The sequence below is a fragment of the Phyllobates terribilis genome, unplaced genomic scaffold (genome assembly GCF_046119375.1).
Source record: "Phyllobates terribilis strain yellow unplaced genomic scaffold, ASM4611937v1 Scaffold_7__3_contigs__length_470593459, whole genome shotgun sequence".
Classification (NCBI taxonomy): domain Eukaryota; kingdom Metazoa; phylum Chordata; class Amphibia; order Anura; family Dendrobatidae; genus Phyllobates; species Phyllobates terribilis.
Genome location: NW_027362767.1, coordinates 162100176 through 162119142, shown reverse-complemented (window position 1 = coordinate 162119142; position 18967 = coordinate 162100176). Strand labels below are relative to the sequence as shown.

The following is an 18967-nucleotide window of genomic DNA, read 5'->3' as shown; positions in this document are numbered from 1 at the left end:
ATTTATTTTAACCCCTTCTCATCAGGCCAGAATTTTACTAAATTCCCCCAAAATGAGCCGCAAAAAATTCAGATTCGGATGAATCAAATTGTTTATACTAATTCTATAAGCAAGCCCTTTGGAATTAAAGTGATATAATTTATGTTTTTTTAATCTACAAATCTCCAAAATGTTGCATTATTCCCTTAATATTTCTATATAAGTATTTAGGGCCCTCATTTTCTGAAACAGAGCTCAAAATCCCCTGCATAGACTATACTTGTCAACTCTCTCATAATATTTGGTAGAATACCAGAAAAAGAAAAACCATCTTTGATTCCAAAAAGAGTCAGCCATTCTCCTGAAGCCCCTCTGAAACAACACAAAGCATCCAAAAATCTGTAATTATGAAGGTTTTTGTTCCCCAGTGGGTCAAGGGAGCAAGGGGTGGAGAAAGCAAATAATGACCAGGAATGTGCATGGAGACATCCTCTAAAGGGGACATGACTTTGCTCTAAAACTTCTACTAGTACAATGTTTCATTCTCATAATGTCACCTATGGACCTTAAACTGCTTGAGAAACATTCAGAACATTGTTTGGGAAATTTTGATCTATTGGTTTGATCTTTTCTGGATTCCCCATGACTTCTGCCCCATCATCTGTCTAGTAACATTGTCTTACTTGTGTCTTGCAACTGATTTTCTCTATTTTTTTTCCAATATTCATCCTCCTTATATTTGTTAACTTCATTTTCATATACGTTTCGTGTCCACACCTTGTGGCTTCCTGTGAATTCCAAAAAATAGCTGTCATTAATTATGTTCCATTGGATTTCTTTTAAATAAACTTAATGACTCCTCCAATTGCTGTTCCTCCACTTATTCTGTAAATTGTCTTTTCAGAGAGGAAGAGGACCAGAACTCTAGTGCCACCTACAGGAAGTAGCAATCCTAAAAGTCAATAATGACCCTTTAACGAGTCTTATCACATGACTTGGGATTTAAGCCAGAACCAGAAACTCAATTCGCAGACACTGTGTTTGGGGTACTGCCCCTCATCAGTGCAAAGTGTGAGTTCTGGTTTGGCTGGGTGAGAGGCGTCAGATCGTATCCACTTATTCTGGAACAGTTTTACTTTTTCTTCTGTAACCCTCTAATCCAAAGTAGTCCCCAAAGTAATAATAATGCAAATTTCCCCTTTAACTAACTAGGCGTATAGGACAGAACCTTTCTGTGAGCATGGCCATATTTTGATTGGCCAGCATCAGGTGATAAAAAGCAAACCCCCACAGAAAAGTTCTGTGGTACACTACAAGTTGGTTGAAGGGAAAATTTGAACAATTATTACCGAGGGCCTATAATTTTGGAATGTAGCCACACAGAAGAATAATAGAAACTATTCCAGAATCAGTGGAGCAACGGCAGCTGAAGGAGGTACTGAGTTTAACCTCTTTAACCCCGAAAGCTGTTTGCACCTTAATGACCAGACTAATTTTTACAATTCTAACCAGTGTCAATTTATGAGGTAATAACTCTGGAACGTTCCAACAGATCTCAATAACCCTGAGACTGTTTTTTTGTGATATATTGTACTTCATGATAGTGGTAAAATTTCATCGATATGACTTGCGTTTATTTGTGAAAAAAATGGAATTTAGAGAAAATTGTAAAAATTTAGCAATTTTGCAATTTTTAAAATTTGAATTCTTGTGCACTTAAATCAGAGAAATATGTCACACAAAATAGTTAATAAATAACATTTCCCTCATGTCTACTTTACATCAGCACAATTTTTTAAACTAATTTTTTTTTTTTTAGGAAGTTATAAGGGTTAAAAGTTGACCAGCAATTTCTCATATGTCCAACAAAATTTACAAAATCATCTTTTTAGGGACCTCATCACATTTGAAGTGACTTTGAGGGACCTTTATGGCAGAAAATACCAAAAGTCACACCCTTCTAAAAACTGCACCCCTCAAGGTTCTCAAAACCACATTCAAGAAGTTTATTAACCCTTCAGGTGCTTCACAGGAATTTATTGGAATGTGGAAGAAAAAAATTAACATTTTAACTTTTTTTCACAAACATTTTACTTTAGACCCAATTTTTTTATTTTCCCCAAAATTTGTTGTGCAAGTTCTCCTGAGCATGTTGATACCCCATATGTGGGCGAAAGCCACTGTTTGGGTGCACGGCAGGGCTCAGAAGGGAAGGAGCATAATTAGCGGGCGCCATGTTGTGTTTCAAAAACCTCTGATGTGCCTAAACAGTGGAATACCTCCACAAGTGCCCCCACTTTGAAACTAGACCCCTCAGGGAACTTATCTATATGTGTGATGAGCACCTTGAACCCCGAAGTGCTTGACAAAATTTTATAACATTAAGTCGTGAAAATAAAAATTTCACATATTTCCCACAAAAATGTTTTAGCTCCAAATTTTGCATTTTCATAAGTGTAACAGGAGAAATTGCACAACAAATTTTATGGTGCAATTACTCCTGAGTACGCGGATACCCAATATGTGGAGGAAAACTACTGTTTGGGAGCACAGCAGGGCACGGAAGGGAAGGAGTGCCATTTGACTTTTTGAATGTAAAATTTGCTGAAATAATTAGCGGATGCCATGTTGCATTTGGGAAGCCCCTGATATGCCTAAACAGTGGAAACCTCCCACAAGTGAAACCATTTTGAAAACTAGATCCCTCAGAGAACTTATCTAGTTGTGTGGTGAACACCTTGAATCCCTAGGTGCTTAACAGAAGTTTATAACGTTGAGCCATTAAAAAAAAAATTCACATACTTCCCACAAAAATGTTTTTAGCTCCAAATTTTGTATTTTAATGAAGGTAACCAGAGAAATTGTACCATACAATTTGTTGTGCAATTTCTCCTGAGTATGTCGATACCAAATATGTTGAGCAAAACTACTGTTTGGGCCCACATCAAGGTTCGAAAGGGAAGGAGCGCCATTTGACTTTTTGGATGCAAACTTTGCTTGAATAATTAGCGGATGCCATGTTGCATTTGGAGAGCCCCTGATGTGCCTAAACAGTAGAAACCCTCCACAAGTGACACCATTTTGGAAACTAGACCCCCTCAGAGACTTTATGTAGATGTGTGGTGAGCACCTTGAACCCCCAGGTGCTTGACAGAAGATTATAACAATGAGCCGTGAAAATAAAAATTTCATTTTGTTCGCTCAAAAATGTTCTTTTAGCACCATTTTTTATTTTCACAAGAGAATAGGGAGAAAATGGAAAAAAAAATTGTTGAGCAATTTTTCCTGATTATGCAGATACCCCACATGTTGGGGTAAACAACTGTTTGGGCACACGGCAGAGCTCAGAGAAGGAGTGGCAGTCGTGTTTGGAGAGCCCCTGATGTGTCTAAACAATGGAAACCCCCACAAGTGACACCATTTTAGAAATTAGACCCCTCAGGGAACTTATTTAGATGTGTGGTCAGCACCTTGAACCCCCAGAATTTTACAACGTTTATTTGTGAAAATGAAAAATAAATATTTTTTCAACAAATATGTTGTTTTAGCCTTCAATTTTTTTTCATTTTCACAAGGATAGCAGGAGAAAATATACCCCAAAATTTATTGTGCAACTTCTCCTGAGTACGCCAATACCCCATATGTGGTCGAAAATTACTTTTGAGGCACATGGGAAAGTTCAAAAGGGAAGTAGCTCCATATTGGAGTTCATATTTCGCTAGACTGGTTTGACGATGCCATGTCACATTGGCAGAGCCCCTAAGGTGCCAGAACAGCAGATCCCCCCCCCCCCACATAAGAGACCTCATTTTACAAACTACACCGCTCAATTAATTCATCTAGTGGTGCAGTGAGCATGTTGTTACCACATGTGCCTAAAATAATTTTACACCATTGGGCGGTGAGGAAAGAATAATTACATTTTTACCACCAAAGTTTTGTTTTAGCCGCAGATTTTACATTTTCACATTGGGAAATAGGTAAAAATAGCACCAAAATTTGTCCCACAATTTGTGCTGAATGTAGAAATACCCCATATGTGGCTGTGCAGTACTTGCTCAGCCACACGGAGAGATTCCAGAGGGAATATATTTGCCTCCTGGAGCGCAGATTTTCCTAGAATAGTTTGCGGACTTCATATACAGAGACCCTAAGTACTAGAATAGCAGAATTCCCCTTCAAGTGACCCCACTTTGGAAATTATACCCCTTTGGGAATTTATCTACAGGTGTGGTGAGGATTTTTCCAAAAACAAGCATCAGTGGATGTTGCTGAGTGAAAATTGCAAACTGCCTTTGTTGTGATCAGTACGGTGAAGTGACCAGTACATTATGCCCAGCTCATACTTCTGGAGAGATGCACTTGTAAATTAGGTAGGCTATAATCGCTACAGAAATGGCAAACATGTGGACTCTAACTGCAGTTTAGAAACACTGTGGGGCTCAGAAGGGAGGGGGGAATTTGGATTTGGGAGCACAGAATTTGCTGAATTTCTTTTGGGGGCAAGGGCCATTTCACTTTTCCAGTGCCTTTGTACTACCAGTAACATGGAAGCCCCCTATATTTTTGTTAACAAATGACGGACCTGCGTGGGGACTTGCTTTTTTTAGATTGAGTCAAAGTTTTTATTGTGATCTGAAATGTTACGTAAAATGTTCCCATTTATCCTGTGCTCTACGCTGAGCACTGATATTGGGATTTTCATTTAAATCTCTGAGTGATGAAATTCAGATGAAACCCCCCGAGGGATTCATTCACTATAATGTGGCAGCAGAGTTACTCTGGACTCCATCTGGCCTCTGTTTAGTGGTGTCCTTTATTTCAGAGGTGCACAAAACTGTGGCCGACGGTGCTTTTATGCACCCCTAAAACGCCAGATACCGCCAAATTATAGGCCAGACGGCGTCCACAATGCCTCCATCTGCCTCATCATAGGGAATCTTCTGACTGGGGTTGCGTCTGAATCACATATTTCAGAAATTTACATGGATTTATACGGAAGCTCTGGTGTAAGCGCATAGTGCAGAGCGCAGGATAAATGTGAGCTGAGCTTTACTGCGATCTTTAGGAGGCAGAATGAGCAAAACAGCAGCAGGTGAAGAATTGGTTTTGTTTATTTTTTACTGATTTTACTATTTTTTTCTGATTTTAAAAAATATATATTTTTACAATTTTTTTTTTATTTTTTTATTTTTTTTTTACTTAGTCCCACTATTGGACTTTGACTTTCTGCACTCTGATTACAGTTATAACGTATAGCAGTGCAAGATCACAGCCATACTTCAAAACTGTCAGTTCTGCACTGACACAAGCTAGTTAGATCATGCACTGCGCACTAGTGCCTGATGACCCGGATGTCGTCATGACAACATTGGATCACCATGGCAACAATCGGGGCTCTGCGATGACGTCACTGGGTCTCCGATCCAAGAGCAGAGGAGCTTCTGCATTTCTGCTCGCTCGCTAAATGCTGTGATCGCAGCCATCACAGCATTGAGGGGGTTAAAGTGCCGGGAGCGGTGCGGTCACTGCACCTGGCGCTGAGTGTCGGATGTCAGCAGTGAGAATCAGCTGATATCCGGCAGCGATTGCTCACGCATAGCCTCTGTACACGCAAAATTGCCTGAACGTATCCATACATCCCTGATTAATAAGTACCAGGCCACAGGGACGTATGGATATGTCCCATGTCAGAAAGGGATTAAATGAAAAAATCGAGTGAAATTTCCTTTTTAAGAGACTTTTTGTATTTAACGTAAAGTTCATACTGTATATAGTAAATGTGCTCGATGTAGTCACTGTCCTACCAATGTCATAATAAACAGTATTTGCCTCCGAAACCAAATCTGTCACATGAAACAGCTTACTACAGATGGTGTCTGGTTTGGCTCCTAATTAGAGTTGAGCCACCCTCGTAATGTTCGGGTTCGGTTCGTCGAACACCGGTAAGTTCGTCGAACTGTTCGTCGAATACCGTCGAACACCGTTAAAACCAATGGCAGGTAAATAAAAACACATACAAACACATAGAAAACACCTTCAAAGGTGTCCAAAAGCTGACAAACTGCTCAGAAGACACAACTAACACATGGAAAAGTGACAAGTAAATATAGTCATGCGAAAAGAAAATAGGTGGAGGAGTAAAAGGAGGGGGAGACACAGATATAGGCATGTCATGCCCTTCTTAAATCAAGAAAGGCTGGAGTAAAAATCTAAAGTCAGCCTCACAACACCCAGATGTCGTGACAAGAAAATTAAAAAAAAGAAATATCTTTAGATAGAATGGCGGTTCCATTCAGAACACTTTCCTTACAAGACGTAGTGGTATCCCCATTGTGAGTTGTGCCAAAAACGGAACCCAATACATTCGGACTAATCCGCCATTTGTCATATCCAAGGGGCTGGTCAGTAAATGACAACATCGACGCGGAACCAAGTACAGTAGTATATACTGTACCTCCTTTGACAAAGCAATCAGGCGCGTCAAGAAGTTGGGAACGGGCACCCTAATAGCCAAAACAGACATTGAGGGGGCATCTATTGGGCTGCTTCTGGGAAGGAGCATACTATATAGATCGCTGTTTGCCCATGGGGTGCTCCAGATCCTGCTCACTATTTGAGGCGTTTAGTTGCTTCCTTGAATGGGTTGTCATGGACGTTTCTAAGGGGGCACATATTATCCATTACCGCGACAACTTCTTATGCCTGGGCCCAAAAGATTCGCCACAATGTGAATACACGCGGTAGTCCATCTGTGAGAAGGAGAGAGCTGGAGGGAGAGCGGACACCACAGAGCCGAGGGGTTAGATGAAGAATGGAAGAAGGAAAGAGGGCGAAGAGGTAAGGGAGTACGGTGGAAGGCCAACCTGATCTACCCCACATTCCTGCTGGGCGGGGAACAGTCCTGGGAAGAAAAGCTGCTTGCGCATCCCTTTGAGGCTACGGGCGCGAGCGGGCAGAGGGACTACGCTGGAGTGAGAAGCCGACACAGCCAGTCCGTTCCTGCCCGTGCGACCTCCGTGTCGCCGGGTTTGTGCCAGAGCTGTGGTGGAACCTGACGGCCAGCCCCCCTCTCCCAATACTGGTGCCTGTCCACTGGTGGGTCGAGTCCCCCCTCGGTGGAGGCAGGTCTAAGCTCTCTAATTTAAATTGGCTCTGTAATTTGAATGAGTACACTTTAAATACTTTTACAAGGATCTATTGGAGGGCAAGTCTGATGCCAGCATCCGCGGTAATTCCAGCTCCAGTAGCGTCCACTAAAGCTGCTGCAGTTAAAAAGCTTTTATAAGGATCGAGCATGGCGGTCCACCGCAAAGTATGCTACCGCTAGTCCCACCCCTTTCGCCTTGGGGCGCCTCCCCGATGCTCTTCACTGAGTGTCCCGGGGGCCCGAAGCATTTCCTTTGAAAAAATTAAGTGTCCAAACCACAGGTGGTGTAGCTTGCTTAACAGCTGGGATACTCCGCTGACTAGCAGACACTGCTACTAGGCCCAAAGTATTGCCTGGGCTAGATGCAGTTAAAAATATGTAATTAGAGCTACAGGCGGTGGCTACTCCGCTGACTAGCAGACACTGAAACTTTGGAGCTCTGATTTCCAGGCTATAGTATGAGTAAACAGCTCTTCAGAATCAACCATCTGTGTTACCCCAAGCCATATTAAAAGGGGGGATAGAGACCCGACCCACCTGGAATTGACGATGCCAACGTCAAGTAAAACACAGCAAGGGGACTCCAAAAAGAGTCTCCATTTTTTCCCAAAATTGTGGCAGACACCACTTAAGTGGCATCAATTGTCCCAGAGTTGCTTAAAATGGTTGGTGAGGTGATTTTCCAAAATCCTCAAGCTTTTAGTCTCCCCAGGATGACACAGGTGGGGCAGATGGTGGTTGGACCGGCCCGCTAGGCCGCATTGTAGCACAGTGAGCTTCGCACTGCAACTTGTGCTTCATATCCATGTGACGGTTCAAGCATAAAGTACTCAAACTATTGTTTTTTTGGCCTCTACTTAGCTTTTGGTGACAAATGTTACAGATAACATGAATTGGGTCATCCTTAGTGATCTCAAAAAATGCCCAGGCTATGCAAGGTTTAGAGCCCATGCGACTCTGCTACTAGCAATACTATCAAATGATTGGCTGGGTTAGATGCAGTAAAAAATTGTTATTAGATACACAGGCGGTGCAGCTTGCTTCACAGCTGGGCTACTACGCTGACTAGCAGACACTGAAGCTTTGGAGCAGACCTCTGAGTAAACAGCTCTTCAGACTCAACCATCAGTGTTACCCCAAGCCATAGTGTATGTAGTTTCTTACGGTTAAAAAGGGGGGTGGGCAACCCAACCCACCTGGAATTGATGATGCCAACGTCATGTAAAACACAGCAAGGGGACTCCAAAAAGAGTCTCCATTTTTTCCAAAAATTGTGACACAGACACCACTTAAGTGGCATCAATTGCCCCAGAGTTGCTTAAAACGGTTGGTGAGGTGATTTTACTAAATCCTCAAGCTTTTACTCTCCCCAGGATGACACAGGGGTAGAAAAGTCCTTGCGGATCCATGATTTGTTCATCTTTATGAACATGAGTCTGTCTACATTGTCAGTGGACAGCCGCGTGCGCTTATCTGTCAGCACACCACCAGCAGCGCTGAATACACGTTCAGAGAGAACGCTGGCTGCGGGACATGACAATATATCCAAGACGTGAGTGGTGAGCTCCGGCCATTTTTCCAGATTGGAAGCCCAAATTGAGCAAGGGTCCAGTGACACAGGCATGGCTTCGATGTTCACTTGGAGATACTCCTGTATCATCCTCTCTAGGCGTTGACTATGTGTCAGACTTCTTGTCTCCTGTGGCCTAGCAAAGGATGGGCTAAAAAAGTGTTGAAATGATTCCACAAAATTGCTGTTACCAGCAGATATTGTTTTTCTGTTAAGGTTTGAGTGAAGACTCGACAGTCCCACAGTTGGCAAGTTTGAACTGTGAGATTCACTACGTGCACCACTGGTGTTTTGTGGAAAAGCACATGTAAGATTCTGCAACAGTCTCTGCTGATAACCCTGCATGCGTGAATCCCTTTCTATGGCAGGAATTATTTCGGCAAATTTACTTTTGTATCGGGGATCTAAGAGTGTGGCAACCCAGAAGTCAGGATTACTTCGAATTCTGACAATCCGAGGGTCATGTTGCAGGTAGTGCAGCAAGAAGGCACTCATGTGTCTTGCTCATCCAGGAGCACCAAGTCCCTGTTGTGTTGGTGGCGAGGTAAGAATCATGCTTCCTTTCTCTGCCCTCTCCCCCCAACCTCGCACAACAGAATTGTGATCAAGGTCTCCCTCATCTGATGAGTCTTCCATGCCCATCGCCAGTTTGTCCTCCACTTCTTCCTGGCCTCCTGCACCTTCCTCAACAGTTTGGCTGCTACCATGCGCCCTGTCCCCCACCCTCCCATGCCAGCCACCTTGGTGCTGCCGACCGTCTGGACCTTGGAGATGTTATCCCTTCCGCATACGACTCCTCCTCCTCTACTTCCTCCACCTCCTCTTGTCCCACCACCTGACTCCGAATTCTGTTTAACGTGTGCTCCAGCATGTAAATCACCGGAATAGTCTGCTGATAATGGCATCGTCAGCACTAAACATCTTCGTCGCCATTTCAAAACTGTGCAGAAGGGTGCATAGGTCCCTGATCTGAGACCACTACTGCAGCGTGATTTGCCCCACCTCTGGATCTCGTTGGCCCAGGCTATATGTCAGAACGTATTGCACCAGGGCTTGTCGGTGCTGCCACAGTCGCTGCAACATGTGCAGAGTTGAATTACACTGTGTCGGCACATCGCATTTCAGCCGGTGAAGTGGCAGGCCCAACGACTTCTGTACAGATGTAAGTCGCTGAGCTGCGGGATGTGAACGGCGGAAGTGAGCACACAGCGACCGTGCCCTCTGCAGAAGGCCATCTAGTCCGGGATAGTGGGCTAAAAATTGCTGGACAACCAGGTTCAACACGTGAGTGTCAGGAAACAACACCCACTTTTGGGTCAGACTTTGCAGCTCTCTGGCGCCCCCTTATCCTGCTGGTCAAACACGGTATTGACCGAGGATAAGCACGGGTGCCGCTGCTTATTTTATGTCGACTATTGTGGCACGTGATGTGACAGGACATATATATACCACCAGTTCCCTGCAGGAACGTATATATACCTCCGACCAGCCACCCTCCAACCACAATATTACATAAATACTGGTATACTGCCACCACCGATCGCTTAACAGGTGGATCGGGTACCCGTTAGGTAACGTGAATTAGCGGGTGAGGAATGTGTTTGCTCGACATAGGACAAGAAGAACGAAGCAGGTAAATAATAATGATTTACTCCCAAAAGGGGGGCAGTGTTTACAAAAGATATACACGATATTATAAAAGAGGCAATGTACATATATGCATAAAACAGTTATTAAAATAAAAGGGATAAGTAATAGCAAAACCTATCGCATTCATCCGTCCATTTGACGGAATGGGGTAGGCTCTTCCTGGTGAGGTCTGTCAAGGGCTTCGCAAGGCTACTATAGTCTTGTACAAAGCGTCTATAGTACCCTGCGGTGCCCAAGAAGGACTGCACCTGCTTCTTGGTCCTGGGGGTGGGACAGTTAGAGTTGAGCCACCCTCGTAATGTTCGGGTTCGGTTCGTCGAACACCGGTATGTTCGTCGAACTGTTCGTCGAATACCGTCGCACACCGTTAAAACCAATGGCAGGTAAATAAAAACACATACAAACACATAGAAAACACCTTCAAAGGTGTCCAAAAGCTGACAAACTGCTCAGAAGACACAACTAACACATGGAAAAGTGACAAGTAAATATAGTCATGCGAAAAGAAAATAGGTGGAGGAGTAAAAGGAGGGGGAGACACAGATATAGGCATGTCATGCCCTTCTTAAATCAAGAAAGGCTGGAGTAAAAATCTAAAGTCAGCCTAACAACACCCAGATGTCGTGACAAGAAAATTAAAAAAAAGAAATATCTTTAGATAGAATGGCGGTTCCATTCAGAACACTTTCCTTACAAAACGTAGTGGTATCCCCATTGTGAGTTGTGCCAAAAACGGAACCCAATACATTCGGACTAATCCGCCATTTGTCATATCCAAGGGGCTGGTCAGTAAACGACAACATCGACGCGGAACCAAGTACAGTAGTATATACTGTACCTCCTTTGACAAGGCAATCAGGCGCGTCAAGAAGTTGGGAAGGGGCACCCTAATAGCCAAAACAGACATTGAGGGGGCCTCTATTGGGCTGCTTCTGGGAAGGAGCATACTATATAGATCGCTGTTTGCCCATGGGGTGCTCCAGATCCTGCTCACTATTTGAGGTGTTTAGTTGCTTCCTTGAATGTATTGTCATGGACGTTTCTAAGGGGGCACATATTATCCATTACCTCGACAACTTCTTATGCCTGGGCCCAAAAGATTCGCCACAATGTGAATACACGCGGTAGTCCATCTGTGAGAAGGAGAGAGCTTGAGGGAGAGCGGACACCACAGAGCCGAGTGGTTAGATGAAGAATGGGAGAAGGAAAGAGGGCGAGGAGGTAAGGGAGTACGGTGGAAGGCCAACCTGATCTCCCCCACATTCCTGCTGGGCGGGGAACAGTCCTGGGAAGAAAATCTGCTTGCGCATCCCTTTGAGGCTACGGGCGCGAGCGGGCAGAGGGACTACGCTGGAGTGAGAAGCCGACACGGCCAGTCCGTTCCTGCCCGTGCGACCTCCGTGTCGCCGGGTTTGTGCCAGAGCTGTGGTGGACCCTGACGGCCAGCCCCCCTCTCCCAATACTGGTGCCTGTCCACTGGTGGGTCGAGTCCCCCCGTGGTGGAGGCAGGTCTAAGCTCTCTAATTTAAATTGGCTCTGTAATTTGAATGAGTAAACTTGAAATACTTTTACAAGGATCTATTGAAGGGCAAGTCTGATGCCAGCATCCGCGGTAATTCCAGCTCCAGTAGCGTCCACTAAAGCTGCTGCAGTTAAAAAGCTTTTATAAGGATCGAGCTTGGCGGTCCACCGCAAAGTATGCTACCGCCAGTCCCACCCCTTTCGCCTTGGGGCGCCTCCCCGATGCTCTTCACTGAGTGTCCCGGGGGCCCGAAGCATTTCCTTTGAAAAAATTAAGTGTCCAAACCACAGGTGGTGTAGCTTGCTTAACAGCTGGGATACTCCGCTGACTAGCAGACACTGCTACTAGGCCCAAAGTATTGCCTGGGCTAGATGCAGTTAAAAAATTGTAATTAGAGCTACAGGCGGTGGCTACTCCGCTGACTAGCAGACACTGAAACTTTGGAGCTCTGATTTCCAGGCTATAGTATGAGTAAACAGCTCTTCAGACTCAACCATCTGTGTTACCCCAAGCCATATTAAAAGGGGGGATAGAAACCCGACCCACCTGGAATTGACGATGCCAACGTCAAGTAAAACACAGCAAGGGGACTCCAAAAAGAGTCTCCATTTTTTCCCAAAATTGTGGCAGACACCACTTAAGTGGCATCAATTGTCCCAGAGTTGCTTAAAATGGTTGGTGAGGTGATTTTCCAAAATCCTCAAGCTTTTAGTCTCCCCAGGATGACACAGGTGGGGCAGATGGTGGTTGGACCGGCCCGCTAGGCCGCATTGTAGCACAGTGAGCTTCGCACTGCAACTTGTGCTTCATATCCATGTGACGGTTCAAGCATAAAGTACTCAAACTATTGTTTTTTTGGCCTCTACTTAGCTTTTGGTGACAAATGTTACAGATAACATGAATTGGGTCATCCTTAGTGATCTCAAAAAATACCCAGGCTATGCAAGGTTTAGAGCCCATGCGAATCTGCTACTAGCAATACTATCAAATGATTGGCTGGGTTAGATGCAGTAAAAAATTGTTATTAGATACACAGGCGGTGCAGCTTGCTTCACAGCTGGGCTACTACGCTGACTAGCAGACACTGAAGCTTTGGAGCAGACCTCTGAGTAAACAGCTCTTCAGACTCAACCATCAGTGTTACCCCAAGCCATAGTGTATGTAGTTTCTTACGGTTAAAAAGGGGGGGGGGGCAACCCAACCCACCTGGAATTGATGATGCCAACGTCATGTAAAACACAGCAAGGGGACTCCAAAAAGAGTCTCCATTTTTTCCAAAAATTGTGACACAGACACCACTTAAGTGGCATCAATTGCCCCAGAGTTGCTTAAAACGGTTGGTGAGGTGATTTTACTAAATCCTCAAGCTTTTACTCTCCCCAGGATGACACAGGGGTAGAAAAGTCCTTGCGGATCCATGATTTGTTCATCTTTATGAACATGAGTCTGTCTACATTGTCAGTGGACAGCCGCGTGCGCTTATCTGTCAGCACACCACCAGCAGCGCTGAACACACGTTCAGAGAGAACACTGTCTGCGGGGCATGACAATATATCCAAGACATGAGTGGTGAGCTCCGGCCATTTTTGCAGATTGGAAGCCCAAAATGAGCAAGGGTCCAGTGACACAGGCATGGCTTCGATGTTCACTTGGAGATACTCCTGTATCATCCTCTCTAGGCGTTGACTATGTGTCAGACTTCTTGTCTCCTGTGGCCTAGCAAAGGATGGGCTAAAAAAGTGTTGAAATGATTCCACAAAATTGCTGTTACCAGCAGATATTGTTTTTCTGTTAAGGTTTGAGTGAAGACTCGACAGTCCCACAGTTGGCAAGTTTGAACTGTGAGATTCACTACGTGCACCACTGGTGTTTTGTGGAAAAGCACATGTAAGATTCTGCAACAGTCTCTGCTGATAACCCTGCATGCGTGAATCCCTTTCTATGGCAGGAATTATTTCGGCAAATTTACTTTTGTATCAGGGATCTAAGAGTGTGGCAACCCAGAAGTCAGGATTACTTCGAATTCTGACAATCCGAGGGTCATGTTGCAGGTAGTGCAGCAAGAAGGCACTCATGTGTCTTGCGCATCCAGGAGCACCAAGTCCCTGTTGTGTTGGTGGCGAGGTAAGAATCATGCTTCCTTCCTCTGCCCTCTCCCCCCAACCTCGCACAACAGAATTGTGATCAAGGTCTCCCTCATCTGATGAGTCTTCCATGCCCATCGCCAGTTTGTCCTCCACTTCTTCCTGGCCTCCTGCACCTTCCTCAACAGTTTGGCTGCTACCATGCGCCCTGTCCCCCACCCTCCCATGCCAGCCACCTTGGTGCTGCCGACCGTCTGGACCTTGGAGATGTTATCCCTTCCGCATACGACTCCTCCTCCTCTACTTTCTCCACCTCCTCTTGTCCCACCACCTGACTCCGAATTCTGTTTAACGTGTGCTCCAGCATGTAAGTCACCGGAATAGTCTGCTGATAATGGCATCGTCAGCACTAAACATCTTAGTCGCCATTTCAAAACTGTGCAGAAGGGTGCATAGGTCCCTGATCTGAGACCACTACTGCAGCGTGATTTGCCCCACCTCTGGATCTCGTTGGCCCAGGCTATATGTCAGAACGTATTGCACCAGGGCTTGTCGGTGCTGCCACAGTCGCTGCAACATGTGCAGAGTTGAATTACACTGTGTCGGCACATCGCATTTCAGCCGGTGAAGTGGCAGGCCCAACGACTTCTGTACAGATGTAAGTCGCTGAGCTGCGGGATGTGAACGGCGGAAGTGAGCACACAGCGACCGTGCCCTCTGCAGAAGGCCATCTAGTCCGGGATAGTGGGCTAAAAATTGCTGGACAACCAGGTTCAACACGTGAGTGTCAGGAAACAACACCCACTTTTGGGTCAGACTTTGCAGCTCTCTGGCGCCCCCTTATCCTGCTGGTCAAACACGGTATTGACCGAGGATAAGCACGGGTGCCGCTGCTCTATTTTATGTCGACTATTGTGGCACGTGATGTGACAGGACATATATATACCACCAGTTCCCTGCAGGAACGTATATATACCTCCGACCAGCCACCCTCCAACCACAATATTACATAAATACTGGTATACTGCCACCACCGATCGCTTAACAGGTGGATCGGGTACCCGTTAGGTAACGTGAATTAGCGGGTGAGGAACGTGTTTGCTCGACATAGGACAAGAAGAACGAAGCAGGTAAATAATAATGATTTACTCCCAAAAGGGGGGCAGTGTTTACAAAAGATATACACGATATTATAAAAGAGGCAATGTACATATATGCATAAAACAGTTATTAAAATAAAAGGGATAAGTAATAGCAAAACCTATCGCATTCATCCGTCCATTTGACGGAATGGGGTAGGCTCTTCCTGGTGAGGTCTGTCAAGGGCTTCGCAAGGCTACTATAGTCTTGTACAAAGCGTCTATAGTACCCTGCGGTGCCCAAGAAGGAATGCACCTGCTTCTTGGTCCTGGGGGTGGGACAGGACACGATAGCGTCCACCTTCCCAGGCTCTGGCTTCAGAGTACCCCCACCTACCCGGTGCCCCAGGTAGTGTACCTCATTCATGCCCATCTGGCACTTTCCCGGCTTGATGGTCAAGCCCGCCTGGTGAATGCGCCCGAGCACCTGCTGCAGATGCTCGAGGTGATCCTCCCAGGTGGGACTGAAGATGGCAATGTCATCCAGGTATGCCACTGCGTACCTCTCCAGTCCCTGGAGCAGGTGGTTGACCATTCGCTGGAAAGTGGCAGGGGCATTTTTCATGCCGAAAGGCATGACCGTGGATTCATACAATCTGAAGGGGGTGATAAAGGCAGACTTCTCCTGGGCCCCGGGGCTCAAGGGAATCTGCCAATATCCCTGACTCAGATCCATAATGGTGAGATAGCTCGCACTGGCTAACCGCTCCAGCAGCTCCTCAATGCGTGGCATTGGTTGTGCATCAGAGGCTGTGATAGCGTTGAGCCCCCTGTAGTCCACACAGAACCAGGTGATCCGGTCCTTCTTTGGCACCAGGACTACAGGTGAGGCCCACGCGCTCTTGGACCGCTTAATCACCCCCAACTGCAGGATCTCCTCGACCTCCTGGCGCATGACATGCTGCACCTCGTCGGAGATTCGATAGGCTGTCCGCTGGAGTGGGGCATGATTCCCGGTGTCCACTTCATGGACCGCCACTTCAGTCCTGCCAGGCAGGTTGGTGAACACTGCTTGGAAGGGTTTCATCACTGCTCGCATCTGAGACCTTTGGTCTGCGGATAGCAAGTCGCTTATCTCTACATCCTCTAGGGACCCGCTGGCCTTCACTTGGGCGAGCATGTCCAAGAGGGGGGTCATCCTCCCCATCCTCGGGCAGGTTGCAGACCGGTAGGACACAGGTTCCACGTTCTTGATGAGCCTTTATCATATTAACGTGAAACGTCTTCCGCCTATCCCGCTCGTGGTCAAGTGTGATCACGTAGGTGACCGGGTTGAGCTGTTGGTGAATGACATGCGGGCCTTCCCTGGCCGCCTGAAGCTTATCCTTTGGTACGGGGACCAGCACTCACACCTTCTGACCCACCTGGTAGGTCCGTTCTTGGGCGTTCTGGTCGTACCAATGCTTCTGGTCAGCCTGGGCTTGCGCCATGTTGTCATGCACCAACTGCGTCAAGGTCTGCATCTTGTCACGGAAGCGCATGACATACTCCACGATGGACACTCCTGCGGAGCTTGGCTCTTCTTCCCAGAATTCCCTTATCAACCCAAGGGGTCCTCGGACACGCCTGCCATACAGGAGCTCAAAGGGAGAGAACCCCATCGAGGCCTGTGGAACCTCTCTGTAAGCAAATAGCAGGTGTGGGAGGTAACGCTCCCAGTCGCGACCCTGGGTTTCAACCAGCATTTTTAACATCTGTTTGAGGGTACCGTTGAATCACTCACTCAAACCATTGGTCTGTGGGTGATGCGCGCTCGATACCAAATGCTGCACCTGCATTTTCTTACATATGGCCTCCATTAAGAGTGACATGAACTGGGTCCCCTGGTCGGTAAGCATCTCCCTGGGAAATCCTACTCACGAAAAGATGGCCAAGAGGGAGTCCGCCACCTTATCCGCCCTAATTGAGGACAGGGCTACTGCCTCCGGATACCGGGTAGCATAGTCTACCACGAAAAGGATGAAACATTTTCCAGAGCTGCTGGGTATGGCCAGTGGTCCCACAATGTCCACAGCAATCCTCTGGAAAGGCTCCTCTATCACTGGCAAAGAGATCAGGGGGGCTTTTGGGGCCAGCCCTGACTTTCCCACTCTTTGACACGTGGTACAGGAGCGACAGTAGTTCACCACATCTGTCCTCATTTGGGGCCAATAAAAGTGATGAGACAGCCGGGCCTTGGTTTTGCTGACCCCCAAGTGTCCAGCGAGTGGAATTTCATGGGCGATCCGCAACAACTCCTCCCTGAATTGGTAGGGGACGACCAGCTGTCTTTCCCTCAACCACTCCTGTTGGGGTGTACAGGGAACTGTGTCCCGATACAACCTTCCCTGGTCCCAGAATACCCTCTCCTTATCCGACTCGGAGGTGGGTCTCTCATCGAGGCTCCTTAACGTCTCCAGGCTAGCATCTGAGTGCAGAGCTGCCTGAAACTCCTAGCTGGAGGAAGCCAGAAGTGAGGTTAAGGCCACGTCCTCACTGGGACCCTCTGGGACCGGCTCTGGGTAAATACCTGATCCTGTTATTCCTCTGTCCGAGGAGGGTCCAGAAGGCATGGCGTTACTTGCGTTCTGGGCACTCTGACTGCGGGTAACAGCGGCTATATAGGCCGTCTCCCCGGGGAATAACACCGTTTCATTAGCCTGCGAGTAGAGATGAGCGTTGTTCGACTCGAACTGTTCGCCAATCTCAAATTCGAGCTGTTTTGGGCGGTGTTCGAGCCGTTCGGCGAACAGGAACAATTTGAGAAAAATTCGGCTGTTCGAGGTTATGTTCGATAACTGTTCGTGCACCAAAATCATAACTGGATTTTTTCTCAGTAATGATGAAAATTAATGTTAATACGCAGTTTGAGTGTACAGCGGGGCGGGGGGGAGGGGCAGTGGATGGATCTCTGCAGGAATAATGAAGATCTCCATTTTTTTTTCTCTTTCCCGTATTTACAGTGGGGAGGTGCAATCTGTCAGCCTATCAGCAGCGCACACACGGAGCGAAGTGCTTTTTTTCACACAAGCAAGGGCATGTGTCATTGGCAGTGTATGTCACATGTCCTTGCCCTATAAGACCCAGCCATTTTCCCCATTGCCACCATTTTCTCACTGCTGCAGCTGCGTGTTAGACGGCACCGCTGTTGCTGTGTGCGCTATACCTTTTTAATTTCAAGCCAATTTTCGCACAAATCTACAGATAGCTTGGGAGTAGGGAATAGGTGTGATTGCAGTCCTTTTAAGGACTAGGTTACAGCATTTCCTACAACTGTTATCAGGCTGGTCTGTGCTCTTAAATAGATAGGTTGTGGGAGTAAAGACTAATTGTAATTGCAGTCCTTTTCAGGACTAGGTTACATCAGTTCCTATCAGTTTTTGCCATGCAGGTCTGTGACAGTGCTGTGCAAGTTTTTTTCACAGCATTTGGCTGAATCTAGCAAAGCTAATCCTTTTTGGACTATTGCAGAGTGTGTTAGTCAGTGGAGCAGCCTATCTGTGTTGCAAGATACACCACCTGTGTATAGAATACCAATTTTTTTACTGCACCTAGTGAAGTAAAACCTTTTGGGCATAGCATCATTCTATTAGTCCATCTATACTGACATCCATAAGGTTGCAAATTGAATATAATTTTTTTCTGCATCTAGCTCTGAAAAAATATTTGTCCTTCTAGCAGTGTGTGGGACTTGTTCTACTAGTCCATCTATACTGACCTCCATCAGGTTGCAAATTCAAAATAATTTTTTGTCTGCATCTAGCTCTGAAAAAATATTTGGCCTTCTAGCAGTGTGTGGGACTTGTTCTATTAGTCCATCTATACTGACCTCCATCAGGTTGCAAATTCAAAATAATTTTTTGTCTGCATCTAGCTCTGAAAAAATATTTGGCC

At 46.1% G+C, this 18967-nt stretch overlaps 1 protein-coding gene across 3 annotated transcripts in view; it reads right to left on the bottom strand.

The window, feature by feature from the left end:
* LOC141153010 (uncharacterized) overlaps window positions 1–18967 on the bottom strand; it is a 309390-nt gene that overhangs the window by 19853 nt on the left and 270570 nt on the right. For all 3 annotated transcript variants that reach the window (XM_073637684.1, XM_073637685.1, XM_073637686.1), the window contains one exon: window positions 663–767. In XM_073637684.1, coding sequence (XP_073493785.1) covers window positions 663–767 — 105 coding nt within the window. The remainder of the gene's footprint in view (window positions 1–662; window positions 768–18967) is intronic.